The 18,368-nt window shown below is 46.3% G+C and overlaps 2 protein-coding genes across 4 annotated transcripts in view; one reads left to right on the top strand and one right to left on the bottom strand.

The window, feature by feature from the left end:
- The window catches only part of OGG1 (8-oxoguanine DNA glycosylase), a 45,124-nt gene that overhangs the window by 23,159 nt on the left and 3,597 nt on the right, over positions 1-18,368 (top strand). Inside the window, exon 8 of the transcript XR_015248259.1 lies at positions 2,678-2,771. The gene's annotated coding sequence lies outside the window, so the exon portion shown is untranslated. The remainder of the gene's footprint in view (positions 1-2,677; positions 2,772-18,368) is intronic.
- TADA3 (transcriptional adaptor 3) lies at positions 5,715-18,277 on the bottom strand. 3 transcript variants are annotated; one of them, XM_025921748.2, is made up of 9 exons: positions 17,721-18,275; positions 16,526-16,758; positions 14,945-15,195; positions 14,720-14,825; positions 13,055-13,196; positions 12,858-12,961; positions 11,539-11,648; positions 8,788-8,973; positions 5,715-6,222 (listed from the first exon to the last, which is right to left on the bottom strand). In XM_025921748.2, the coding sequence occupies exons 2-9, from the start codon at positions 16,730-16,732 to the stop codon at positions 6,030-6,032; spliced, it is 1,299 nt and encodes a 432-aa protein (XP_025777533.1). In that variant the 5' UTR covers positions 16,733-16,758; positions 17,721-18,275; the 3' UTR covers positions 5,715-6,029. The 3 variants fall into 3 exon arrangements, with proteins under 3 accessions (XP_025777533.1, XP_025777542.1, XP_086553629.1); XM_025921757.2 differs by having other exon boundaries at positions 17,895-18,275; XM_086697503.1 differs by lacking the exon at positions 8,788-8,973 and having other exon boundaries at positions 17,721-18,277.

The following is an 18,368-nucleotide window of genomic DNA, read 5'->3' as shown; positions in this document are numbered from 1 at the left end:
TGGCCTGAGCTTTCATCAAAGGTTGTGATAAGAAATCACCATGTGAAACTCAATCTCCATTGTTGTCAAATTTATAGAGAATATTATCAGTATATGACTCCAGTGGAGAAGTTTCCTCAGCATGAGAAATTATTGGATTTTTCTGTCAGGAAAATTGGAAGATGCCCTTTCCTCTGATATCAAAGGAAGAGACTGATTCATCTTATTGCCGTTTTTGTCTTGGCTGCCAGGAAGCTTAGAGCTAAATCTGATGCTTAATGACAGCAGTTCCATTAAAACTGATGGGCTTCATTTTATATTTGTATTTCATGAAACTCATTGTACACATCCTCAATCATAAGTTTTCTCAAATTCTTTTGAGAAGAAGGAAGGAAGGAAGGAAGGAAGGAAGGAAGGAAGGAAGGAAGGGAAAAAAGAAAGCAAGGAGGGGTGCCTGGGTGGCTCAGCAGGTTAAGCGTCGACTCTTGGTTTCTGCTCAGGTCATGATCTCATGGTTCATGGGTTCGAGACCTATGTCAGGCTTTTCACTGACAGTGAGGGGCCTGCTTGGGGTTCTCTCTCTCCATCTCTCTGCCCCTCCCCCATTCATGCACATGCCCACTCTGTCTCTGTCTCTCTCAAAATACACAAACTTTAAAAAGAAAGGGAGAAAAAAAGGGAAGGAGTCAGGTATAGTTTTTTTTTTTCAGAGAGAGAGAGTGTGTGTGCGCGCAGGGCGCACCACTTGTGCAAGGAGGGGGAAGGGCAGAGGGAGAGGAAACAAAAGAATCTTAAGCAGGCTCCACACCCAGCGAGGAACTCAACCCAGGGCTAGACACAAGACTTGATCTCATGACCCTGAGAGCTGAAATCAAGAGATAGATGTTTAACCGACTGATCCACCCAGGTGCCCCAAGGTATACTTTGAAAAGCATACTTGGCCCACTGTAGCAACTAAAATATAAGTTTGATTTCTCTAATAGACACGGAGAATAGTTGTGACTTAAATAAAATGGAAGTGTATAGCAATCTGGCCATAAGTAGTCATACCAGGCTGGTATGACTCAAGGTAGGAGGGATCCTGGCTTCTTCTTATCTTGCTGCTCCAGAGTTCCCATGGTGTTGTCTTTGACCACATGTTTCTTTTAAAAAAAAATTTTTTTTTAATGTTTTTATTTATTTTTGAGACAGAGAGAGACAGAGCATGAGCAGGAGAGGGGCAGAGAGAGACGGAGACAGAATCTGAAACAGGCTCCAGGCTGTCACCACAGAGCCTGATGCGGGGCTTGAACTCACGAATTGCAAGATCATGACCTGAGCCAAAGTCAGACGTTTAACCGACTGAGCCACCCAGGCGCCCCTCACCACATGTTTCAAGATGGCTTGCCACCAAGTCTCATCCCAGCCAGGGACAAATGGGAACATGGGGGGCACATGCCTTGGGGCTCATGACCTCATAGTTACACACGTCTCTTCCATTCACATCCTATTGGCCAAAATTTAAATCACATGATCATATCTAACTTCAAGAGAAGCTGGGATATTTAGTCTTTGAGGTGCTATGTCCCACTAAAATTCAGGAATCCTATTAACTATAGAATAGATTTTGAAGGATATCTACCAGCTTCTGTGGCATCCACCATCTCGGATGTATTTTTTGCACATGATTACACTCCAGCCTGCCCTAATTTCACTCTCACACCCTCTAATCAGTCGGGCTTCCATGCTGCTATCAAAGTGCTTTCCAATTCGGAGTGCTATTATGGCACTCCCCTGCTCACACACCAACCCTGAATCCCTAGAACCTAGAAAAGTCATTCTCAAACTTTAACATGCATCAGGAATCACCTGGAGAGTATGTTAAAACAGAGATGTCTGAAGCCCCCGGCAGAGCTTCTGATTCAGTGGGTCTAGGACCTGAGAATTTGCATCTTTAGTAAGTTCCCAGGTGATGCTGATGCTGCTGGCTCAAGGACCACACTTTTGTTTTTTTAAAGATTTCATTTATAATGGGGCGCCTGGGTGGCGCAGTCGGTTAAGCGTCCGACTCCAGCCAGGTCACGATCTCGCGGTCCGTGCGTTCGAGCCCCACGTCAGGCTCTGGGCTGATGGCTCAGAGCCTGGAGCCTGTTTCCGATTCTGTGTCTCCCTCTCTCTCTGTCCCTCCCCCGTTCATGCTCTGTCTCTCTCTGTCCCAAAAATAAAAAAAATAAAACGTTGAAAAAAAAATTAAAAAAAAAAAAGATTTCATTTATAAGTAATCTGTACTCCCAATGTGGGGCTCGAACTCACAACCCCTAGAGCAAGAGTCGCATGCTTTACCGACTGACCCAGCTAGGTGCCCCCAGGACCACACTTTGAGAACCACTGAACTTGAGACTAAATCCCATGCCCCTTAACCTGCTATTCACAGCCAGCCTGTTCTCAGCCTACTTTCCAGTTTCATTTCTTATCCTTCCCTTCCCCCTCCACACACCTAAGGCTCCAGTCACAGTGCAGTTCTCACCTCTCTCTAAGCGGGCCAGCTGTTCACACCTTTGTGCCTTGCTGTTCCTTTTGTCTGCAATGTCTTCTGCCTGGCAACTTCCTTTCCACATCCTCTCTGAATCCTTTCCTGACCCTCTAAACTGTTGTTAAGTCATTCTGTGCCCTAGGTCCCTGCAGACCTTGTACATTCTTCTATTATTGTTCTTCACAGAGCTCTCAGCCATGGCAACAAGGTCACTGAGTGAGGAAACAGGAGTATGAATGAGGAAAGGGAGGCAAGTAGATGGAGTGAATGAACAAAGGAGGTGAGTGAAAAGAAGAAATGATGAGTTAATACATGAACAGGTGAGTTATGGTCCATTTGTGTTTGGTTGTCTCCATTAAGTCCTGAGCTCTGGAGCAGAAAGGGAAATTACTCCCTGACCACATTAGTACAAAGTTACAGCCGTCACTTACTTCTTAGCAAGATTTAACTGGGACCCAGTATCCATCAAGCCAATCCCCCAGAGTGTTCAGGAGCTGGCAGGGGCTGGGGACTCACACTGGGTCATTTCCTGACATCGGGGCTTAACCTCCATTCAATCCTCCCTATTCTCATGCACGCTGGTGTTTCCAAAAGTCAGTTATAAGACATTTGGGAATGTGGAGAAACAATGATGGTGGATGCCTTTCAGGGCCAAGATACAAAAGGCTTTTTCACCAGACAAGTGATAAGGTGTCAGGGTTGTTTCAAATTAAAATAGTAGGTTTGAGGTGCTAGAACTACTCTCTCCCCCGCCATGGGGAACCCAGCTTCCTCCAACCCCCATAAAGGAAGTCTCCTTTGGCTCCAGCAGACACGGATGTGGCCATTAGAAGGGACTCCCTGTCCCACTGTGGTTGTCAACTCAGCGATGGTGCTGAGCATTTCCTGCACCACAGCTGTATAGTTTCAGAAGGCATTGCACCTCTTTGAGCTTCGTTGTCCTCCTCTGCAGGGTGGAAATAGTTCTATTCACCTTGTAGGTGTGTGGTGAGCATCAAAACATGCCAGTAGAGGGCCCAGTGCAGTACTAGGCAGATAGTAGGTGTGCGACAGAGAATAGTGTTCTCGCAACTGATCCTTCAAAGTCTTTTCCCTAATGAACCAGGCCCAGTCAGAATTCTGGGGTTCTTCCTCCTATTTATAATACCTGCCTTCCTCTCACAATTTTACCCAATTTGGGGATCTGTCATCCTACCTCCTCCATAAAATGGTCTCTGCTCCTGGAACTCTTTACCAGTGATGCTTCTCTGGGGAGGTCTGGCTTAATGAACATGGAAGTGAATGGTTAAGCAGGGGATCTGCAAGCTGCACAGGTTCTGCAGTGCCCAAACCTAGGAGTGTCATTCATATCGGCCATAAGGGAGTGGGGCCCCAGTGAGTTCTATAATGAAGAGTCTGTGTCTGCAAGTCAAATGGACTTGAGTTTGAATCTTGCCTCAACGATGATTTATTAATTGCTGATCACCTAGGCTTGTTTTCCTCATCTGTGAACGGGATGTTATTAGTACCCACCATGTAGGGTAGCTGAGATTTGTAACTTAACAAGTTTAGAACAGTGCCTGGTATAGAGCTAACATTTACTGAGTACTTAATTTTATCGCTAATTCACTAATCAAATTCATTAATGAAATTAAGTGTTAGGTGTCTTTTCTGAGAAGGTTCTAAGCAATCTGCAAACAATGAGTCACTGAAAAACAGCAGCTAGGCTCTGCACCTAGTGGGAGGCAGGCCCTCATGCTGTCCTTTCTCAGAACTCCACTCCAACCTTCCTTCTTGCCAAAGTCCACTTTCATTAGTCAGGCCCTTTTTTAGTTGACAAGTGATGAAACACCAAAGCGACCTAGCTTAAGCCTAAAGAAGCATCTGTGGACTGATGTAATTGGAAGGTCCAATGGGAGATCTAGGGCTCCAGCTACATCATTAAAACTTTATCTCCTTCTCCATCTCCTGGCTCTGCTTTTGAGTTGGCTTTATTCTCAGGCAGGTTCTTCCCCATGGCAAGAAAGTGGGTCACCAGGTGGTCTAAGCTTACATTCTAAGGCTTTTGATCCAAAAGAAGAGAAATCCTCTTCTCTCAGCATCAGAACAAGCTTATGGAAGGCCTCTGATTGGCCCAGTTCAAGTCAGATGTCCGTTCTTTAGACCAATTATCATGGATAAAGAATAGGGTGCTGTGACTGGCCAAGTTGGGGTCATGTATCCATCCTAATTTGACAGTTCCACAAGAGCCATATGGAATGGGGAAGCGGCAGGTCTAACAGTAGTGCTGAGCATACAAGAATGTTGCCTGTCCTTGCCATCCTTCTTTATGGCTCAGTTCACAGGTCACTTCCTCAGGGAACTGTCCCCTCCCTTGTCCTGTGTAGACCTCAACCTTCCCACAGTAAATTTACAAATTATTTTCTGACTCCCTGACTAATCTGGGACCAACTTGAGACAGGGATGAGAGCACATTTATTCATCTCTATCGCCTATACCTTGTTTCCTTCCCGGGCTGTGGAAGAGACATTATTGGTGGCCTATCCAGCATCCATTTCCCCATTCCTACTCAGATCTTTATTGAGTTCCCCCGTCTTTCCCCATTGCCTTGGGCTTGGTGGGGAAGCAGACTCCACTCTCACTAGTTAAAACCCATCAGAGTCATCCCTTGCCACAGTGACTGATTCAGGAATAGGCATGTGAGAGTTTGTTTGGGCCAGCGAGACATAAGGGTATTTGGGAAAGGCTTCTTGCTTTTGGGTGGGCCAGTGAAACCAGTTGGCTCCTTCCTGCCCTCTCTTGTGCTGGATGTTGACTGCTACTGGCTGCACAGCTGGAAGAAAATTCAGTTTAGGCAAAAGCTGACATCATAGAAGGCAGTACAGAGATAACCTGGACCCTTCATGGCCCTGTTGAGATGCTGGGTTGGCCAACCCTGGAGGCCATCCTGCCCCAGGACCACCAAGCCCCAAACCAACACATTTCCTTCTTATGAATCCACTTGGAGCTGAGGGTATTGTTACTTGCAGCCACAAGTACCCTGAGAGCTCTTCCTGAATGAATGACATGGGTGAGTGTCCAAAGGCTGAGAGCCACCAAGCATGCCCTCCCCTGCCACCCACACCAGTTCTTTTCTTTTCTTTTTTTTCTTTCTTTCACACCAGTTCTTTTCTAACCTGTAGTTAACAGACATTCAAAGATTTGGGATACTTTAAAAAAAAAAAAAAAAAAACACAGCAGTCACTTTACTTTTAGGTTTGCACTTTACAAAACCACAAGGGAGAAGTCCTTGAGGGAAAGAGGGGAGGGAGTGGGGGATAGTAAAGAGGGGGAAGCACAGAGTGGGCCTCAGGCCAGCCCAACAGGGCCTCCCATGTCCTGGTTGTACAGAGCTAGACCAATGACTTCAGGGAAGGGCCACAGACCTCTACAGACTGTCATCATTTGACATTAACAGGCAGTCACAGGCCTAGGGTTCCGGCAGGCCAAGGAAAGAAGTGGGCTCCCTAGCCCTCCTTCCCCCAGGCCAGGGGAAGACAGTCTGAGGCAGGGGTGAAGGCTACCCATCCAGCAGCTTTAGGATGCTCTCACGTTCCTTCAGAGTCTTCCAAGCCTGGTCCTTCTCCTTCTTGGTGGGGGTCCGCTTCTTCTGCCGGGCAGCCATGATCTTCCGGAAGGCATCCATGACCTCATTGTCTGCCATGCGGACCCGCTGTCTCAGCTCCTGCCGGCTTACTTCCTCCTTTGCCAGCCTGTAGGGACCAGCCAACCAAGGTGTCATGGGAAGCCCACCTCCATAGTGGGGTCCCTCTCCCTCTTCCAGACTGAACCCACCTACCACCCCAGGATGGCACTCCTGTGGGCTGTTTCATACCAAAAAGCTAAGTTACTGACCCACACTTCTACGATACTATGTGCTAGTTACTACCTTAAGCCCTTCAAATATGTCAGCACAGTTAATCCTCATAACAGCCTTGTGAGGTAGGTACTATTATTCTGATATTACCAGTGATGAAAGAGGTCAAGGAGAATAAAAAACACTCCTAAATCCTACAGCTAGTGAGTAGGAGATCTGAACTAAGGCAGGCTGGCTCCACGCAATCATCTTTAAAAGGTATTCTAGGGGCGCCTGGGTGGCGCAGTCGGTTAAGCGTCCGACTTCAGCCAGGTCACGATCTCGCGGTCCGTGAGTTCGAGCCCCGCGTCGGGCTCTGGGCTGATGGCTCAGAGCCTGGAGCCTGTTTCCGATTCTGTGTCTCCCTCTCTCTCTGCCCCTCCCCCGTTCATGCTCTGTCTCTCTCTGTCCCAAAAATAAAAAAAAAAAAAAAAAAAAAAAAAAAAAGGTATTCTAGTGTTAGCAGAAGACCTGCTGACTTCAGTATCCAAATTCCAGAGCAACCTAAGGGTCTAGGCACCCTGAGTGGGTGAGATGCCAACCCCTGTAAATGAAATCTGACCTATCAATTCCACTGTTGGTGGAACTGGAAGGTGGCTTAGAGATGTGATCTAGTCCAACGTGTTAATTTTCCAGAAGGGGAAGCTGCTGCTCAGGGTAGGAGATACCTTGCTTAAGGCCCTGGAGCTGGTCAATAGCAGAGCTGAGGACTGGATTCTAGGCTTCTAACAACCCAAGCTAGTTCTTTCACTGTCCACTACCTTTTTTAGAAGTTTGTTTATTTGTTTATTTTTAATGTTTTATTTATTCTTGAGACAGAGAGAGATAGAGCATGACCGGGGGAGGGGCAGAGAGAGAGGGAGACACAGAATCCAAAGCACCATCTGTCAGCACAGAGCCCGACGCGGGGCTTGAACCCACAAACTGTGAGATCATGACCTGAGCTGAAGTTGTACACTTAACCAGCTGAGCCACCCAGGTGCTCCAGAAGTTTGTTTGTTTGTTTGTTTGTTTGTTTATTTATTTATTTATTTAGAGAGCACGAGAGAGTGCATGCGCACTCGAGTGGGGGGTGAGGCAGAGAAATAGGGAGAGAGAGAGAGTCCCAAGCAGCCTCCACGCTGAGCTGGACGTGGGGCTCAATCTTGTGACCGCAAGATCATGACCTGAACCAAAATCAAGAGTTGAACGTTTGACTGAGCCACCCAAGCACCCCAGTGTCCACTACTTCTATATCTGCACATCTTTGTTTCTCCCGCTCATTCAATCTTTCTCTCCTCTCCACCCCACTCAGTATCTCTTTCACCTGTTATTTTTCCTCTTCTTGTCCTTGCATGAAAGGGAACTAGAAAGAGGCTTTGCATTCAGCCTTGGGCTCAAGTTGCAGCTTGGTTGTTGACTGGCTGTGTGACCTTCAGCAGAGTACTCACTTCATTGGCCCTTCACTTCCTCATCTAGTAAAGAGGTGAAATACCACCTACCCCCTGGACTGTAGTCCAGATTAAACAGGAGGATAAAGTCCCTGGCATACAGCAGGCACTCAGTAACCCTTATCCTTAAGCACTCCCTTAGCAGTTTGTCACCAAGCAGTTCCCTCTCCTTTTAATGGTGCACCTCTTTACCAATTACCTGCTTGTAGACCACAAGCCATTTGCTGTCCCTCTTCCTAGCCCCCAGTACAACGTGTAAGAGACAGGCAGAGCTGGCCAAATGCGTGTGCCCTGCCCGTTGTGGCTCTGTGAGGCAAAGACATACACCTGCCCGTGAGAAGCAAGGAGGCTCAGATGGACGACTTCTCTACCTCCCCTCAAAAAGGGCAACAACTACCATAATCTCCCTCCAGAGATCACCTATACTTTTGTCATGACCAATGCAGGGCAAGATGGATGGGAGTCAAAATGAAATGAAAGAGATTCTGACTAATTTCTTAAAGAACTGATCCTAAAACAAGGCAATTTCCAGTGAAGAGCCAATAATATTCATGGATGTCCAACAAAATGTTAACAGTTGATAAATCTAGGTACAGAGTATATTGGCGTTTACCATACAACTCCTTCAGATGTTCTGTGTTTATGAAATTTTTCATAAAAATGTTAGAGGAAAAGAAGATAAGCATGAAAAGATTAAAAAAATAAACCATGCGACAATGTGAATATAGGTAATACCACTGAAATGTACTTTTTAAAATGGTACAGAGTCAATTTTATGTGTTTCTTTCACCACAATTATAAGTAGGTAAATAAATAAATCACAGATGTCTAAGCCTTAGAGTCTGTGGTATCTGGCAATATTTTTTTCAAGGCTCTCCTGGTGATTTAGAGGCCCTCCCAGGGAAGCCTATTGTAAAGCACCCAGAAGGTGACCAGCAGCGACCAAAGCCTTCTCAGCCACTCCCAGGCCCGTGCATCCCGTCCACACTAACCTCAGCAGGTCATGCTTTTTGGTGCGGTTGTGGGCACTGAGCGCCTTCAGCTCGGCCTGCCGTTTGCGCAGCTCTGCGAGGACCTCATCTTCCGAGTCCTCTGCGGGGCGGTCCTCAGACTCCAGCAGACCCTGGGCGATCAGCTCCTCCTTGATGCGGCTCTCCAGGGACTTGGTATGTGGTACACTACAGGAAGGTAGCGCTTAGCTCAAGGGTCAGCTTAGAGGGGGGACCCGAAAGGTTCCCAAGGCTAGTGACACATTCCTTTCTCTTTGGGCACTCCCTATCTATCTAGGTATAAAAATATAGAGAAAATATTACGAGCTGGAACCCTGAAACTCCTAGAAAACCTAGGAGTAAAGCTCCTTGACATGGGTCTTGGCAATGACTTTTTGGCTGTGACACCTAAAGCACAGGCAATAAAATAAAAAACAAGTGGGACTACATCAAACTACAAATTGCTTCTGCACAGCAAAAGAAATCATCAACAAAGTGAAGAGACAACTTATGGAACAGGAAAAGATATTGTAAACCATATATCTGATTAGTTTTTTTTTTTAATTTTTTTTTTCAACGTTTTATTTATTTTTGGGGGGACAGAGAGAGACAGAGCATGAACGGGGGAGGGGCAGAGAGAGAGGGAGACACAGAATTGGAAACAGGCTCCAGGCTCCGAGCCATCAGCCCAGAGCCTGACGCGGGGCTCGAACTCACGGACCGCGAGATGGTGACCTGGCTGAAGTCGGACGCTTAACCGACTGCGCCACCCAGGCGCCCCAATATATCTGATTAGTTAATATCAAAAATAAAGAACTCATATAACTCAAAAGCAATAAACCTGCCCAAATAACAAATGGGCAAAGATCCTGAACAGACATTTCTCCAAAGAACATATACAAAACACCAGTCGATACGTGAAAAGATGCTCAACATCCCTAGTTAAGGTTATCTTGCACCCCCATGTTCACAGGGGGTGCATTATTTACAATAGTCAAGATGTGGAAGCAACCTAAATGTCCATCAATGGATGAATGAATAAAGAAGTTGTGGAATGTATATATATATACACACACACACACAATGCACACATTCAATAGACTGTTATTCAGCCTTATAAAAACAAGGAAATCCTACCATTTGTGACAACATGGATAGACTCTGAATGCATTATGCTAAGTGAAATAAGTCAGAGAAAGACAAATACAGTATGATCCCACTTATATGTGAAATCTAAAAAAAAAGTTCATAGAAAGAAATCAGACTTTTCATTACCAGAGGAGGAGGGTGGGGGGAAGGGAACTGGGGGAAGGTGGTCAAAAGGTACAAACTTCTAGTTATGAATAAACACTGGGATATAATATGACTGTAGCTGACACTGTTGTATGTTATATACAAAGTTGTTAAGAGTGTAAATCCTGGAGCGCCTGGGTGGCTCAGTCAGTTAGGCATCCAACTCTTGGTTTTGGCTCAGGTCATGATCTCACGGTTCATGAGCTTGAGCCCCACATCAGGCTCTGCACTGACAGTGTGGAGCCTGCTTGAGATTCTCTCTCTCTCCCTCTCTCTGCTCCTCCCCTGCTCCCAATGTCTCTCTCAAAATAAATTAAAAAAAAAAAAGAGTGTAAATCCTAAGAGTTCTCATCACAGAATTTTTCTTTTTATTGTGTCTATGAGAAGGTGGATGTCAGCTGAACATGTTGTGGTGATCATTTCACAACACACATAATTTACACATGTAAAATCAGACCATGTACGTGTTTTGTACATTGTACATGTATACCTTAAATTTATACAAGGACGTATGTCAATTTTTTCTCAATATTTTGGAAAAAATACAGAGAGACACACATGGTCTTATTTCAAACATAGGCCAACACATGTGAATTGTAAAAAAATCTAGAAAAACCTATAATGCTAACAACTCAGAGAGAACCACTATTATTTACGTCACTATTATACACATTACTGTTATTTTGCTATTATTAACATTCCACATATAAAACTGTGTTTTATTAGGGGTGCCTGGGCGGCTCAGTCAGTTAAGTGTCTGACTCTTGGTTTCACTTAAGTCACGAATTTGTGGCTAGTAAACTTGAGCCTTGCATCGGCTCCATGCTGTCACTGTGGGGCCTGCTTCAGATTCTCTCTCTCTCTCTCTCTCTCTCTCTCTTTCTCTCTGGTCCTCCCCTGCTTGTACTCTTTCTCTCAAGATAAATGAACTTAAAAAATTTTTAAATATGTTTATATTTTGTTATATAATATTTATTTACTATCTATATCCCAGATTTTGTCTCATGTCATTTCCTATCTTTTATATTATTCTAGTTTTCTACATACACACATTTAAATATATGATGAGTAAAAACAGGATCAAACTGTATTGTGCTACAACTTTTTCTTCACTTAGCACTTTAGTGTTTACCTTTTTTCATGTCAATTAACTGTGTTTCTCAAAAACGATTAGTAGTTATAAGTAATTTCATCATATGGAGTTATATCAATTTAGCCAAACAATCCCTTTCAGTTGGACATTTAGGTTGTTTGTGGTATGAACAGGGCTATGATGAACAACCTGTACTTAAGTCTGTGCATGCAGAAATGCTGGGCCAGCATGCACATGTGAAACTTTCACTGGGCTTCATCTAAATTCCCTCAACCTCTCTCTTAATGAAGACCTTCCCATGTTAGGATAAAAGAAGTCAACAGAAGCAGGGACCAGATAGTAGGAATGTGGACAGGGTTGTCACTCACCTGAAGGGCTTGTTCTGATTGCGGGGAGAGGTGCTTGCCCCGTCGGCCCCTGATTCTTTCCCAGACATGTCAGGAATAGGAGAGTCCTCCATAGGGGAAATAATATTTTCCTAGAAGAACACAGAAGTGGGACAGAAAAAAAAAAAAAAAAAAGAAATGGGAGGGAGAGAGTAAGAGCTGTAATATTTCCATTTTCTTGCTCCTCCCTGACCTACAGTCAGAGTCTTCAGTCTTCACAGACCAGAAATATTCTTTCATTGCTCCCATTGCTCTGGAAGCCTTCCCAAACTGATTCCAGGAAGCTCTGATAATTTTAGAAATGCCTCTTTTGTACTGATACCAAAAGAAGACAACACAGGAGAGCAATGAGAAAACACTCAACAACAGTAAAGAGAAGAGCCAAGGTTTGTTAAGCGTTTGGAATGTATGTTAAGCATGTTGTGACAGAGGCTGCTGGCTGTCCAGCTACACTACATTTCCCAGACTTCCTTGTGGTCAGATGTGGCCATGTGACAAACTCTCTCCAGTGGAAAGCGATCAGAAAAGATAAGAGCCACAGCCAGTCATGGCCATAAACCCCATAAACCTTCCTTCACACATTCTTCCTTGCTCTTTTTCTGTGGGCTTGGAGTAGTAATCATACCCAGAATGACCTTGTGCAGAGCAGGTTTAGGGTGACAAAACCATCACAGATGGGGTCCTTGTCTGATGGGGTGGGGCTGAGATCTCTCCCCTCCCCCACCTCAGCCAACCTGGAACACGTGGCCCAGACTGTTACACGAGAGAGAAAAACACTACTGTGTTTGAGCCAGGGAGAAAACTAAGGCTCAGTGAGGTGAAAGGATGTGCCTAAGGCCAGATAGTGGGCATAAAGAAAGGGACTCTGTATCTGGGGTTTGAATCCTGCTTCTGTTTATTAGCTGCATGACTCCAAGCAAACAGTTCCTTTTTCTGAGCCTCAATCTTCTAGTATGTAACATGGAGCAAACCACTGTCCTTGCCTCAACAAAAGGATGCGTGGAAAGCCCCTTGCACAGGGGTCAGCCCTTAGCCAACATGCAGCAAAAGTAACTGTGGTATAGTGGCTACTTCTGGGAGAGGTTACAGACTGGGGGGGTGGACACAAGAGAGGCTTGTGTAGGATATTGGCAAGCTTTGTTTCTGTTAGGCTATATATACATGTGTGCTCATATATGAAAATTTACCAATTTATACATGTAATATCTCTGCACCTTTATAAATATGTGATATACTTCAAAAGAAAATAAAACATTAAAACAGAAAGCATGCATAATTCTGTCTTGAGTTAGGATGCTCACCTCCACCAGGGCCTGTAGGAGGCGCTGTGTCAGAGCACCAAATGGGCACCCATCTTCGGGCTGTTCATGCTGGGCCTCAGATTTCTTCAGCAGGGCATCCACATCTGAAGTAGACAGAGAAGTGGTACACAGGTGGGCTGAGTTCTTCTGGGAACTCAAGTCCTGGCCTGGTGTGGGCAGGAAGGCGAGAGGCCTACCTTTAGTGTCCAGTTCGGTCAGTGGCCCCATAAGGCCTTTCTTCTTGTCTGCCACGGCTGCTGCCCGGGCCCCATCCTTCTGTTCCTCCAGCAGGTCCTCCTGTGCCCAGCGTTGGGAGTAGTGCTTCCCCAAGGGTGGGATCTGGTGGGGAGATGCCACCCGGCCCAAAAAGGGTAAACACTGGCAAGCCATGCCTGGGGTTGGTAGGGGCTCTCTGCGCATTTTGGGCACTGCCAAAAAGCTCATGATTCGTTCCTTCACTTATCTGTCTCCAAGTACCTACCCCAGGGCTGAAGCCTATGCTTTGCGTAGATGGGAAGAAACAAAGGAGATAAAAATCTATATGCTCACAGTCTGGTAAGGGAGACAGGTACATAATGAACTAAGACACACACAGGGGCCAGTATGGAAAATTTCCAAGATACAGGTGCAGAATGGTATGTGTACATGGACCATCTCAAGTCACAGCTATTGTCCCTAGAAAGAACTAGGAAGCTTAGGGTCAGGAGAGGAAATTGTCTTTTGTATTACTTGAATTTATTACTGCCTATATGGACTACCTTTTCAAATAAATTTTTTTTTCAAGTAAGTTTTTTAAAAATTCAAAGAACTGACGTGCTAGAGGAAGGTCAAGGTGCTATGGCACATAAAAGAGAAATTTTCTGCAAGCAATCTGCAAAAGCATTTTGGTGGAGATAAGAGGAGATGAGTGCTTTGAAGGATGAGCTAGTTTGCCAAGGGAAAGGGAGGAGCATGTACAGAGGCCCAGAGACCAGCAAGGATCCTGTGTGGGCCTAGAGTGAGAGTAAGGTGCTTGTCGGGGCTGGTAAATGCAGCAGTGAGGAGGGGGAATGACTGAGGAAACTGGAGACGGGTGGTGGGTCTGTGTCACCAAGGACCAAACTACTTGGAATCGATCTTGTGCCAAAGAGGAGCCAGAGGAGGCCTGGGAACAGGGCTGTGTCACATCTGATCATGACAGCTGGACTATGGGAGAGTTCTCCCAAATACTTCTCTTATTTTCTACATTTTCTTTGATGGAAACTGTTTTATTTACATCATGAGAAACCTAACTTTTACATACTACAGAAAGAAAAAAAAAGTCCCTTTGGAGACAGGGAACTGTCTTGACACCACTTGGACAAAAACTGATGAAGTCTTGAATCAAAGCAGAGGGGCACCTGGGTGGCTCAGCTGGTGAAGCGTTTGACTTTAACTCAGGTCATGATCTCACCATTCCTGAGTTCAAGCTCCGACTGAGGCTCTATGCTGACAGCTCTGAGCCTGGAGTCTGCTTCAGATTCTATGTCTCCCTCTCTCTCTCTGCCCCTTCCCCACTTGCATTCTGTCTCTCTCTCTCAAAAATAAACAAACGTTAAAAAAAAAAAAGCAGAGGGGATGGAGATGTTGGTACAAAGAACAGCCTCACTGAAGGAGATCCATTAGGATGTATGTGGTGATCATTTGGAGGATATAGAGAGGAAATAATGCAAGAAGAAAACTGACAATTAGAGCCAGGGTGCCTGGGTGGGTTAATGCGTTAGATAGGAGGTTGGGCAGGGTGGGGGAAGGAAGAAGATACATGACTTTGAGATCTTTGATTTTGAGGCACTTCTCGAGTCCTCTAGTTTGTCACCATGTCTACTAAGGTCCAATCTTTCTACCTTGTAATGTTCAGCTTCATCTTCTGGTGGTTTCAGTAGTTCTTCTAGTGTGCGTACCTCCTCACTGGTAATATCAGCACAGTAGGGCTCCACCGAAGCCCAGAACCTGCAGGGAGAAGCAGATCCTGAATGGGAACCTCCTGTCCCACCAGCCTCAGTCCCAGACCCCTCCACAGCCTTTACTATTTGAATCCAAAGGCCCCTCTATGTTCTCTGGCCCGGAACCTGTTGGGCGCATCATTCTTGGGGATCCGTGGCACGTCAATTGGGTCATCAGTGAATTCATATTCCTGGATCTTGGGCTGAAGGTTTTTGGATTTGGGCCGTCCGGGGCCAGGGCCAGGCCCATGTCCCGCTTTTCCTTCCAGTTTCTGCTTCTTTGGCTTCCCATGTTTGGGGGGAGCTCCAAGCTCGTGGTCTCGACCCAGCTTCAGGAATCGGCGATCACCTTTCTTATCTTGCCAGTCAGTGAGGATCTGAAATTTACAGAGGACTGTCACTGAGAGGGAGAAAGGAAATGAGAGGACAATTCTTTCTCCTAGTGAAGAATTAGGATCTAGAACTTGAGAAGACTCCAAGGTCTTTTTATTTACCCATCTCCTGTTTAGTAAACTCCTAAGCATCCTTCAAAACTCAGCTCCTTTTCTGTGCCTGCCTCACAGAACTTTATTCATATACTTGTCATCATTCCATTCATTTGTCTGTATTGACTCACCTCTGTATCACCCAAACCACTTACAGTGTTCAGGTCAAACAAATGATCATGCCCTAGTGCATGTTAGCACTGGAATATGCTGGTGGTAACTTTCAGGGGAATGCAAACAGGCCTCCCAGCAAACCTTCACTTCAAATGTCACCACAACTGGGAAGCCTTCTCGACATCAGTTACCCAGCTTTTTAGAAGCTATAATACAACTGATTATGCCACAGCCCTGATCAAAAAGCTTCAGTGTACTCCCAGGGATCACAAGTTAACTATTCATCCTTTGAGCTCCAATTAAAAAGGCCTCTTTGTGTCTCTGACACTTTGTACCTCCACTGCAGGCCCAATTGTGTTGTTTGGTCAACCTGGAATGAACAGGATACTTTGTCTTTTCAACTAGACTATAAGCTACTGGAGACCAGAAAACTTATCTTAACTATCTCTGTTCCCCAGGATCTGGCATAGTATCTGGCCCACGGGGCTGAGGGGATATTTATGTTGTCAACAGAAATGATCAGCGTAGTACCAAATAACATTTGAAATACTCAGTGTCAGACATCAACCGATGTTTTGCAAAAGTATCTCTTTTAATCTTCACAAAAGCTCTGAGGCACCTCCTATGATTCATCCCTGTTTGCAGATTTGGAACTGATGCTCAGAGATAGGAGGCAACTGTCCCAAAATCATACAGCTAGGAAACAGCAACACTAGCAAGTGCTTAGGCCAGGATTCAAATACAGGTCTCCTCAGTCCCATTCCTTTAGTACTTCTAACCATAACCAACATCACCTGTATTTGTCTGACCTCCCTTTCCCTTTAGTTGGCAAACTCCCTGAAGACCAGAAGTGTCCTAATAATTACTTCTAATGACTAGCACCCAAAACATAATGGGGGTTCAGAGGTCAGTAAATTAGAAATCTTGAAATTTATGAGGATTGTGCACATTCTTGTGTATTCTACATGTCACCCGAGCCCAGTTTAGGCCTCTCCTCACCCCTCTAAGCTCCTGTATCTCAAGGCCTCAGCTGGTGGGGCTAACTCAATGACCCATCCCATAACTTGTCACAGTCCACCCTGGTGATATCCTCTCTGTAGGGTATCACCTGGGTTTCAGCCTCGAGAACCCGTAGGCGCCGGCTAGCAGAGGAAAGTAGGGTCTCAAGCTCCAGCTGCAGAGTGTCCAGCTCCTCAATGCCGATGCCATCATCCTCAGAGCGGGCCAGCACTGCCGTGTAGCGTGGACAAACCTTCAGGTGGTCCACAGACTTGAAGTCATGGAACTGCAAGGGGCAGTCCTTCAGTTCACTCATGGCCCAGGATACAGGACCCTGTGGAACTGGAGAGAAGAGAGCCATGGATAGGAGATAAAATGGGACAAGAAAAGTCTAAGAGCTCCCTCCCATCTAGGGACAGTTTCAAGGGGAAAGCCAGGCTTCAGTATCCTATTGACAAGGTCAATGGCACAGCTCCTCCTCAGAGAGCCCTTACTGTGCATTAAGCTAAGGGCAGACGTTTTACTGGTTTCTCATCAATTCCTCACCCAACCCCATAAGCAGGGACAATGGTGACCTACACTTTACAGATAAGGAAACTCAGACTCCAAGGATTTTACCTGCCCAAGTTTACCAAGATGCAATCTGAATCCAGGTAGTTTTGAGTCTGTGTCACTAATTACCATGATATACTATGCCCTGTCTTTCTGATGCTCTTCTGTTCTCCACTTGGGTTCTGCTAAGCCCCTGAACTCCAAACATCCATTCTTACAATGTTAATGTTCTCTGTGCCTCCCAGACTCTCCTTGTCTCACCCCTTCCATCTTTGTCCCTTCTCTTTGCCCCTGACAGTGGTTAACAATGTGGGGTGGTAAGGGGTGCCTGGGTAGCTCAGTTGGTTAAGCGTCTGACTTTGATTCTGGTCATGATCTCCCGGGTCATGATCTCCCGGGTCATGGTTCAAGACCCAGGCTGGGCACTGTTCTGACAGCTTGAAGCCTGGAACCTGCCTCGGATTCTGTGTCTCCCTCTCTCTCTCTGCCCCTCCCCCTCTCGTGCTCTGTGTGTCTCCCTCAAAAATAAACATTAAGAAGTTAAAAAAAAAAAAGAATGTGGGCTGATAAACAGGACATACCTGGGTTCAAGCCCAGCCTTTTACCATTTCCTATTTACATAGCTCTGATTATGTTTTTTAATCTTCCTGAGTCTCGATTTTCCCATCTACAAAATGGGGACAAAAGAAATCGGAGTCTGTTTCCCCATAAGCAGTCTGAATTTGTAAAATGGGGATCACAATAGTACCTACCTCCCCGGGATGTTCTGAGGATTAAGAGAGGATGCTCGTCAAGAGCCCAGTTCAGTGCCTGACACAGAAGTGCGCCTGTTTAATGTCTGGCCCCTCCCGTGGGTCGCCCCAGTGACTCGCCTTCAGGGTCCCCGTCCTCCAGGGACCCCCTAACGCGGCCCCTGCCCCCTCTACCTCCTCACTGCAGCCTCCTGCAGCCTCCTACGGCCCCCAGGCCGCGGGAGGGGTTGGGGAGTTCCGGTTGGTGGGAGCAACCGCCCCGGAACTGGCTAGGGGCGGGCCCCCTGCAGAAGACGCGCGGGTGGGAGACGCGAGGGAGAGCCCAATATAGCTTGCGGGGAAGGGTTTGCAGGCCGCGAGCGAGCCCACTGCAGGTGGGATGGGGGCGGGGGTATGCCTCGGGCCTACTCTGGGGAACAGCCGGAGGCTGAGGGCGGGGCTCGGCAGCCGGGACCTTAGCCCGGCAGTTAGTTCCGCCGTGCCCCAGGGGCTGCAGGTAGGAGGGGCTCAGAGAAAAGATAGGGGCGCGGAACCGGAAGGAACGAAGAGCTCCTCTGCCTCGCCTTGTCCTAATATGGTGCCCAACCTGAGGCCGGGCTGCACCAATGCCTGACTATGGGGAAAGACAGCAAAGACGACAAGAAGGCC

Source organism: Puma concolor, chromosome A2, assembly GCF_028749965.1.
Source record: "Puma concolor isolate L17-30 chromosome A2, mPumCon1.1.hap2, whole genome shotgun sequence".
Classification (NCBI taxonomy): domain Eukaryota; kingdom Metazoa; phylum Chordata; class Mammalia; order Carnivora; family Felidae; genus Puma; species Puma concolor.
The sequence above is the reverse complement of the archived record's forward strand: the minus strand, read 5'-3'. Positions and strand labels throughout refer to the sequence as shown.